This window comes from Cydia splendana, chromosome 27 (genome assembly GCF_910591565.1).
Source record: "Cydia splendana chromosome 27, ilCydSple1.2, whole genome shotgun sequence".
NCBI lineage: Eukaryota > Metazoa > Arthropoda > Insecta > Lepidoptera > Tortricidae > Cydia > Cydia splendana.
In genome coordinates this window covers 8,592,698-8,603,017 of record NC_085986.1, presented here as the reverse complement: position 1 = coordinate 8,603,017, position 10,320 = coordinate 8,592,698, and the positions used below count along the sequence as shown (strand labels likewise).

At 38.6% G+C, this 10,320-nt stretch overlaps 1 protein-coding gene across 1 annotated transcript; it reads left to right on the top strand.

Moving 5' to 3' along the window:
• Positions 1–247: 247 nt before the first annotated feature.
• Positions 248–8,978, top strand: LOC134803762 (uncharacterized protein C1orf198 homolog). Its single transcript, XM_063776598.1, has 5 exons — positions 248–488; positions 2,920–3,164; positions 4,236–4,405; positions 4,987–5,148; positions 8,821–8,978. Exons 1-5 carry the CDS (start codon positions 357–359, stop codon positions 8,946–8,948), a joined length of 837 nt encoding a protein of 278 aa, XP_063632668.1. The 5' UTR covers positions 248–356; the 3' UTR covers positions 8,949–8,978.
• Positions 8,979–10,320: the final 1,342 nt, after the last annotated feature.

Here is a 10,320-nt window from a genome sequence, read left to right as displayed (position 1 = left end):
ATCGATCGATTGGTTGGTTCGGCGTATTTCATAATTAAATATCATTCAAAAATGACTACGTGGATTGATTACTATGCTAAGCGTTATTTATGATGAAAACACAAAGTAAAAACTTGAACACATATAAATAACTTATGGGAATACGACATGACGTTTACCTCCAACCGGTAATGCATAGCACTGATGCGTCACTAGAACAATGTTGTTTTTTTTTTCCGGTTTTCATTTCAGTCATTGTCGCTTTGACATTTGTCAAAGATGGTCGTATTCGTAGTTTGTGTACTTTGAATTATTTACGCGTGATTCATTAACTGGATTACAAACATCCTTTAATTACCCAATTAAACTGATCAAAAATGGCGTTGAGCGCTAAAGCGGAAGATTACTTCCGTACAATGAACCCGCTGGCCGCAAAAATGTACGAAGACATTAGTGAAGCCAAAAATTCTTACGAAAACATCTGGGATACGCTTACTGAAAAGGAAAAGGTACGTTTATTTGCTTCCTTGTTTGCCATTTTCTATTATTTAACCTCTGTTTGCGTTCTTAAGTAACATTTATGTAAGAATATTGCACATTGCACCGATGCAGTATTTTCATATACATGAGGGCATTGCCCCGCGATTATAAATAACTCTACCTCGAGTGATAGTATGGAATTAAACTCACGTTAGTGAGCATTGAATAGCAGGGAAACACACGCCACTCAGTTTTAATTATCACTTATGATCTTAGAGATAACATTTTTTAAGCTTTTCTATTTTTGTCTACTTAATGAGTAGTAAGAGTTTAAAAATAAGTTTATGTCCGTTTTTCACGTTGTACAACATTAAAATAAACTGTGCTAATGTTGTCCTCTAGCTGATGACACAGAATAACAATAATGAACATAATTAAAAATAGTAAGAATCAGAATAATTTATTTTGCTAGAACATACACAGATGGTACAATTTGTCATGTCAGTAGATGGGTTACATGAATGCATGTTCTGCCACACTTGGCATGCAAAACTTACACTAAGTAATACATTTAGCCTAAGTTTACGATAACATTACATTTCTATAACTAATAATTTGATAATTCGGAAGCTAAGAAAATTATTATTATACAAATTTAAATAAAATTACAATTATGTATATGTACACATTATTAACCTTCTCAAATTGTTGTCTGATAGGTATAAACAGTTTAAAAAATGTTTCTTTTTTCAACAAGAAATAGTTTTTATTAGGGATGTACCGATTAGTCGGCGACTAGTCGGCAAAAATGGCCGATTAGTCGGCACATCATTAGTGAAAGAAAAACAGAAAAAAAAGAAATCAACTGCCAATATTTACTATATGTTTTACGTTTATTGTACTAAAATACCTATTCAGGGTGCATACGAAAACTTTTGTTCATATAATTGACCGTTTGATCGTTATCGTATGTTGGTGAGCTGGTGTTTTCCTCTACAGGTCGATCTCAACTGATTCTCGTGTAATTTCATGTGCAAGTTCTATACTATATATTTTTATGTCTTTCCCATCACGGAACAATGGTGTTCCGGACCTTTGGGAGGCGTGCGCGGAGCCGAAGCCAACACGTAGAGGCCCTTTTGACACGTTAATGAAATGTAAGGGGTACACCGAGCGGATGCTGCCCTTACCCGTGTCATGGGACGCACGCAGAGGCAGCACCCGCCAGGGTGTAAGGGCTATTGAGAGTTGATGGAATCTAAAATGAACTAGGTTATTGGGTGAAAGCGATGGACTAAGTACTGAGCTATGGGGTAAAAAACCGGACGCCTGCCTAATAAAACGGTATGCAATTTTATTTCCGGCAGACGGTGACTCGCCCTCACAAGATGGGCCCCCACAAAAAGCGACATCTAGGATGGCTCAAGGGCAACACCGGTGTGAGCGGCTCAGGGGTGTCGAGGTGTGCGCCGCTTTCTACCCAGTGGCTGTTAACAGCCACTGTGCCAACTCGCGTCTTATGCATATTTCACTTCCACCCCTGGAGCTTATAGCTCTAACGACTCCACTCTGGCCGGCTGGCTAAGGCAAGCCAGAGGCAGAGAATATTTTTTATTATTATTAAGTTTTTGTATTTTTTAAATGGTGGAGCCATGAGGAGTTCTATTAATGTTATTGCAAAATTTAGAGACTTAGTCAGGGCACGTTAAAAAAAAAAAAATTAAAAATTATTTATTCGTTATCTCAATTTAAATTACAATATTTGATCCGGTGCCTCTTTTTAAGTATTTTAAATACTTGTGTTAAGAGAACACCGCTCATGTTGTAGCTTAAAGTAGACGTTATATAATAAAAAGGTGGTTTATAGTAATTTTAAACATTTGGATTAGACGCGCTGAAGGCGTCAGTAAAAGGTTTACAACATAAAATAATAAGAAGAGGTAGAAAGGTAGAGGTACAGTAGGTACTCGTTGCTCGTAAAGACGCTGACCACAGGGGATAGGTTCTTAACTGGCGACTACGTACGGGAAATAAAGCCTTGGAAATACCTCCTACAAGCTGTACTGACGGTCTTCTCAGGTTCGCAAAATAAAAGAACTAAAGACAGAAATTGAACGAGGATTCTTGTGATAGGTCTTTGAACCTGTAGAGAATACCTTTTAGCCAAGCTAAATTATGATGATTAGCGCAACCAAAGGAGCAAAACTATTGTTTTTCACCTGAACTTATACGAAACTAATGATCTAGCCGACTAATCGGCCATTCGAGCGCCGATTAGTCGGCTAGTCGGCCAAATCAATAGTTGGTACATCACTAGTTTTTATTTAATTTTTTATCCGCCCGTAATGAGATCTAAGAAATAGTTGATTGATCCTTATATTTGTCTGCTTCTGTTTTAGTTATTATGATATACCTCGCTGAATATACCTTATTTGCCTGAAATAAAAACTATTGTTCCAGACTGAAATAATTAACGAATCAATCATAAAACCGGAAATCTCTCTCAAATACGCTCTACTTGACACGCTAGAGTTTGATTTAGACAACCCGCCGGTCCGCAAAGATGACCTCATGTCATTCTTCGGCCGAGACCACGGGCAGAGGATCATTCAGGATGAGAACACTTCGTATAGGGACGAGCATTCCGCTCCGTTCCTATATCAGACGAAGAGCCAGCTGAATCTTTGTGTATTGAGTGAACACAGGTACGTTTAATCACTACATCTTATAAAACAAAGTTACCCGGTGTCTGTCTATTTGTATGTTAGCAATTAACTCAAAAACTAGGTACTGAACATATTTTCATGCGGTTTTTCACCTATAGTACGTTTTTCACCTATAGTTCGTTTTTCACCTATAGTACGTTTTTCACCTATAGTTTGTTTTTCACCTATAGTACGTTTTTCACCTATAGTTCGTTTTTCACCTATAGTTCGTTTTTCACCTATAGTACGTTTTTCACCTATAGTTCGTTTTTCACCTATAGTACGTTTTTCACCTATAGTACGTTTTTCACCTATAGTACGTTTTTCACCTATAGTACGTTTTTCACCTATAGTACGTTTTTCACCTATAGTACGTTTTAGTTCGTTTTTTTAGCATTAGAAAAAAGGTAAACAATCTTGACTTGACGTGTCTTTTTATTGAAAAACACTTTTGAAAAATACCTAAGTCACGGCAAATATGTTACAATTATATGAATCATATACGATTATTTACATTATTTTGGTTTCATAAGTAATAGTTACTGATTTTTAAAAAGCGTTTTTCAATTAAGAGACACGTCAAGATCGCGTAGTCTTTATCTAAAGCTAAAAAAACGACCTATATCAATAGAGTGATTCTTGAGGAAGGTTTAAGTGTGTAATTTATTAAGGGTTAACCCGTGCGAAGCCAGGGCGGGTCGCTAGTTTTGAATAAAGTATAAACATCTTCAAAGGATATTACAAAGCTTGACATATATCTAAGGACGGGCCTGACGGTGACGGGCACTAAGAATGGTGCTAGTTCAGCGGTGTCACTCACGAATTCAAGCCGATCGTGCAGTCTAACGCAACTAGTTGCGACCAATCGCGCGCGTGATGCGAACTCGTCAACCAATCGCGTTGTGGCGTTAGACTTCACGATTGGCTCGAATTCGTGTGTGACACACCAGTGTACTGGCCCCCATACTTATTGCCTGAAAGGCCCGTCCTAGAGCGATATAGGTACTTAATCATTATCATTAATCAGCTCACAAACTAAACTGTTTCCTAACTTATTGTTATCTTTGCCAGGCCACCAAAAGAGCCCCCCACATCGCCGCCCCCCCTGATGTCAGAATTAGCGATGTCCCACTCCAAGGTCGTCAGCGAACTGAAAAACGCCCTGAAATCACACGACATTCTGAAGTATAAGGAGCCCCAAGAGAAAGACGCTTCACCTGGATTCATTACCAAATTTATGGGTAAGGCAGTTTCTATTTGCGTTTTGTCTTTATAAAGGACTTGTGGTTTTCGCAATCTCACATCAGTGTACGGAAGCCCTCAAGTCTCACGACATGTTAAAATATAAAAAAGTATCATGTGCATAACAAGCCAAAGGGAGTACCTTCGCAGCGCTCTCAAGTCTTTTTTCTGACATACCTATTGTATAATAATAATGTAAATTACGCATCTGTGACAATGTATGATCAATACAAATAAAGAATATGAATATAAGTAGGGATTTTTTTTGCGATAACACAAAAACGGCTTAACCGATCATGTTCGCTATAGTTTTCATTGAAAGTCTTTATGAAGCTTTACTTTCACGATTTTATGGACCCATGGTTCAAAAGCTACAGGGGGGGGCATAGGTATATTTTTTCTTTCAGAAAATAATTTTTAATATTTAGTATTTTTTTTATTTTACCACTTTGTCGGCATGATGAGTTATATTGCCAAATTGCAGCTTTCTAGTACTAACGATCACGGCCGCGGACGGACAGACAGACGAACAGACATGGCGAAACTATAAGGGTTCCTAGTAACTATATGTCAATTTCAGGTAACTTCAAACCCAAAGACGAGGAGCGCGAGTGCCTAGTGGGCGGCACCGCGGCGCAGATAGTGGCCTCCAGTGAGAACTTCTTCCGCACCAACTTCAAGAGTCCTCACTCGGAGAACAAGTTCGAGAACTATAGGAGTAGCATTGCGAAGAGCAGCAGCGGTAAGTACCCACTATATTTTATATACTCCTAAATCCCAATGTCCTTTTAAAAGGACAAATTCAAATCGAAATTTGAACTATATACCTAATGGAATAAATGGAATTTGGAATTTAAAAAATGTAAAAATGATTCTGGGACTTGAAAGGATAGTTGGCTTATATCCTTTAGGCATGAAACGCCACATATATACTACGATAGCCTCCTAAATCCCAATGTCCTTTTAAAAGGACAAATAAAAAAACTGCAAAAATGACTCCTGGGACTTATGGTAGTGGCGTCCAGTGAGAACTTCTTCCGGACCAACTTCAAGAGTCCGAACTCGGAGAACAAGTTCGAGAACTATTGGAGTAGCATTGCGAAGAGCAGCAGCGGTAAGTACCAACTATACTTATATCCTCCTAAATCCCAATTTAAAAGGACACAATCTAATCGAATTTTGGACTATAATAGAATAAAAGGTTCCAAATTCAAAACTGTAAAAATGACTGGGCCTTGGGAGAATAAGTAGCGTATTCCACCAGAGAAGGGTCCTTATGCACATGGAGCATAAGGACCCTTTAGGCATGGAACGCCACATATTTACTACGATAGCCTTCAAAGTCAAAATGTTCTTTTAAAAGGACAAAATCTAATTGAATTTTGAGCAGTAGTGAGTACAGTCAACAGCAGAAGTTGCTAAGCGGGTCATGTGTTCAAAATTACTTTAACACGCTCTTATTCTCTTAACAATAAAGTCGCGTCAAGATCATTTTGAACACCTCGCCCGCTTAGCAACTTCTGCTGCTGACTGTACCCACTATACTTATAAGAAGCATAGACGGATTCTAGTTTTGAATGCACATGCAATACGCACTACAACGTGTGTACTTCTTGGTAAAGATTTCAACATGCCACATTGAATACGAGTTGATATAACACGTACCTATGTTACTCATAACAAATGTTAGCATTGTGCACATGCGTTAGGTCATCTATGCAACTAAACTATGTAGGCTGGAAAGCCTTTATCATTTAACCCTTAAATGCATGATTTTTTCTTTTGGCCCGAAATTAATATATGTATCACATAATTGTTTGCCGATTGTAGGAAAAATAGTAAAAAATGATATAACTTCGATTTTCACTGCGAAATCAGTGTTAGAAGTTGAATTGGCTAAATCATATTTATGTAAATATGTAATTTTCAGGAATAGATATATGAAATGTTTACTACCATTAGAAAGGTACACTATTTGTGATATACCTATGATAAAGTTTTTAAATATAAAATAATTACAAATCCCGAAAACACCGTTCAAAATCACATACTAAAAATTATCAACTTCTGGATTTTTCCAAGCTTTCCGACTTTTCGTCTTATAACGAATGTAATTTTTATAAATTAAAAATATTGCGTAAATTTAACCCTTAAATCATCACCCTACTACTTGACGTTTGATATAAAGGTGCGTTCAAGGACGTAAGCCTTTTTTTTTAATCTGTGAGCTGTCTAATGCTTTGTAGACATTTGGCAACACTATGCATTTAAGGGTTAACCCTCAGTTCTCGAAATTTGTCAGTCACAAAACGACCTTTGACAATAAGCCCGCTCCACACTCGTGAGCGAATCGCGGCGCGAAGCCGCGAACGCGAGTATGGAGTCGATTTCGCAGGTCTGCGTTCAAAACTCCACACTCGTGTTCGCGGCTTCTCGCCGCGATTCGCGCATGAGTGTGGAGGGCGCTTTACAGGAATAGAGGTATACATTAGAGATGCAACGGATAGCTGTTTGGCTGGATACCGGATATCGGATGTTCGGTATTCGGCCAAAACCACTATTCGGGGCATCTCTAATTATGACTCAACACAGCCGTACATGCAGTAAAGTTTGTATAATTATAAATCTACTGGCCTATTCCTTTGTTAGTCGTATAACTCATTAGCTTATCTACGTGCTTAAATAGTTGTCTCATCCATACTAATTAGATAATGATATGAATCACAGGAATCCAAATACCTACCTACTGACTTATACCGCTGGTTTGTGCAGATCTTAAAATGTATATTAATGTTATTTTTGATTTGAACTCAGCAATTACGTACGTTTGTTAGTAAAAAAAAAACAATTCAATAGGTAACAATCATATCCGCTGAAATCTAATCCCGGGCACGCACGGCCGTCCGCTCGGTGCTCAGCGAACTGAGACTCAGCTCGCTGAGCTGAGTTCGGAAAAAAGCCTGGGGGTAGAGATGGGTAAATGGGTAGTGAGTAAATACTCACGGGTAAATACCGAGTAAATACTCAGTATTTACTCAATATACCCGTATTTACTCGTTTATATCCAAATTGGTGGGTATAAACTATTTAGAGTGCTGAAAGGGGCATATAAATTTGAAATATAGGTGTATTATGGAAGCCGCTACTGGATTAAGTACTCAAAATTATAAGAAATGTATTTTTAAGAGGGGCACTCCATACTCGTACATGTAACTAATTGTCACGAAAAAAAAATCAGAAGCCACCAACGTATTGCACATCATTAAAATGGTCTTTAAAAATAACTGCAATGTTTCTAAGAACATTTTTGTATAAAATGAATATTTTTGGAAAAAAACCGTTTCGAAAGGCCAAAATAATGTTTATCTCTCTATAACTTTAGAACCAAAGTTCAGAAAAAATATGAAAACATTTCGGGAGATTAGCCGTATAATAGAGTACAAAAAACAATATTTTGAACATCATCGGTTGAGCCATTTTTGAGTATTCTTTAAAAAAACCCTTAATAAAAGGTCGTAAGTGCCGCGTAAACACGCACTTTTGCGCGACATGCAGTTATCTAGAACATCAATAGAATTGAAGTACCATATTTTTAAAGTAAATACCTTCTTATTTTAAACAAAAATTTTAACTATGCATTATCACAATTTGCCTCTCACTAATAATTACCTTTTTTCCTAAATTACGCGTCCTATATGCTTTTTATTTTACAATACACGTTAGCACTCTTCAATAAAAGACAATTTTGTTCTTAAATCTCATTTTTTGAATATTTTGTAAGCAATCGTTTTTACCCACCTAAATGAGTAAATACGGGTATTTATCGGGTGCTTTGAGTAAATACCGAGTAAATACTCAGTATTTACTCACCCCTACCCATCTCTACCTGGGGGGCTAGCCAAGATGACAATCGTTTGCGCCGCAGCGACCGCCTCTCTCACTATCGCACTAATATGGAGGGGTGATAGAGAGACAGGAAACGCTGGTGGCCTAGCGGTAAGAGCGTGCGACTATCAATCCGGAGGACGCGGGTTCAAACCCAGCTCGGTATACCAATGAGTTTTTCGGCACTTACCTATGTACGAAATATCATTTGATATTTACCAGTCGCTTTTCGATGAAGGAAAACATCGCGAGGAAACCGGACTAACCTTTTAAGGCCTTTTCCCCTCTTGGTTGGGAGGTCAGATTTCGTAATAACTTAGTGCCTACGTCAATTCTTGGAATTATTTGTCAAGCGGACCCCAGGCTCCCATGAGCCGTGGCAAATGCCGGGACAACGCGAGGAAGATGAAGATGATGATAGAGAGATTGATAGCGTTTTGTTCGCTACGGCGCAAATGATTGTCACCTTGGCTAGGCCCCCTGAACTCATTGCACCTTAAGTATGGATTGATAACTCTATTTTTTTCAGATCTCTCGGAAGAGAATCGCGGCCTCCTCTCCTCGAGCCAAGCGTCGTCGGGCACCGACTTCCAATCCACCGAGACCTTGACTGACTCCGTGCCAAAGACGGGTTATGATTTCCTGGACAACTGGTAATAGCTGGCCGATTGGTTATAAGTCACCCAGGACAACTGGTAATAGCTGTCCCATTGGTTTTAAGTCTTCCTGGACAACTGGTAATAGCTGTCCGATTGGTTATAAGTCATCCAGGGCAACTGGTAATAGCTGTCCCATTGGTTATAAGTCATCCAGGACAACTGGTACTAGATGTCCGATTGGTTATAAATCTTCCTGGACAACTGGTAATAGCTGTCCGATTGGCTATAAGTCATCCAGGACAACTGGTACTAGATGTCCGATTGGTTATAAATCTTCCTGGACAACTGGTAATATATGACCCTCAATGGGTCTAAACGTTACGTTACGATTGCCTAAAGTAAGGACGCACAGCACGAGGAATGTCGTACATTTGACTCGCCTGTTTCTATCTCTATGGGCGCCATTCATATATTACGTTAGACGATTTAGGGGGGGGGGGGGGGTCGAACATGTCTTATTTTTTCTTCCAAGGTCGGGAGGGGGTTTTCAAAGTTCTTACGTAAGAACACAAAGAATTTTTTTTATTTGTATGAAATTATGACGTTCGAAATAATACTTCCACACTCTATGCTGTCAAATACGGTGCAGAGTTAGCTTAAACGGGCTCCAGTACCTTTGTAGGTACAAATTGACGACCGGTCTGGCCTAGTGGGTAGTGACCCTGCCTGTGAAGCCGATGGTCCTGGGTTCGAATCCCAGTAAGGGCATTTATTTGTGTGATGACACAGATATTTGTTCCTGAGTCATGTTTGTTTTCTATGTATTTAAGTATTTATATATTATATATATCGTCGTTGCGCTTTCCAAATCTGATATGTGCGAGGTTTCAATCAAATGAATTAATACCTTATGTGTTTCGTTGCTAGGTACCTATTTGTCAATCAAAACTCGAACACATATCAGATTTGGAAAGCGCAACGACGATATATGGTTGTCTGAGTACCCTCAACACAAGCCTTCTTGAGCTTACTGGGGGACTTGTCAATCTGTGTAAGAATGTCCTATAATATTTATTATTATTTATTAAATAAACATTCCACAAATGAGTTTTTGAAAAATACACACTAAAACAAACCAAACATGTAATCATTTTTTCTTTTAGATTCTTACGCAATATAAGGGGGAGCGGGTCAGCCTATATTGTTTCTTACATAGGGGAGGGAGGGGTCAAAAACTGGCAAAATCGTCTTACGTAATAAATGAATGGCGCCATTGTAGGCGCATAATTATATTGCTATCTCGATCGTACAGTGTCATTGTCGCCATCATCATGGGCGGGACAGCATAAATAGGAACAGACGTGTCAATGTACCGAATTCCCCGTGCTACGCGTCCTTTCTTTATTGTCACGTGTAGAAATACAATGAAT

Coding starts and splice junctions, on each gene's coding strand:
- LOC134803762 (XM_063776598.1), top strand. CDS start 357: ATGGCGTTGAGCGCTAAAGCGGAAGATTACTTCCGTACAATGAACCCG. Junction 489..2,919: donor CGCTTACTGAAAAGGAAAAG/GTACGTTTATTT, acceptor CTATTGTTCCAG/ACTGAAATAATTAACGAATC. Junction 4,406..4,986: donor ATTCATTACCAAATTTATGG/GTAAGGCAGTTT, acceptor TGTCAATTTCAG/GTAACTTCAAACCCAAAGAC.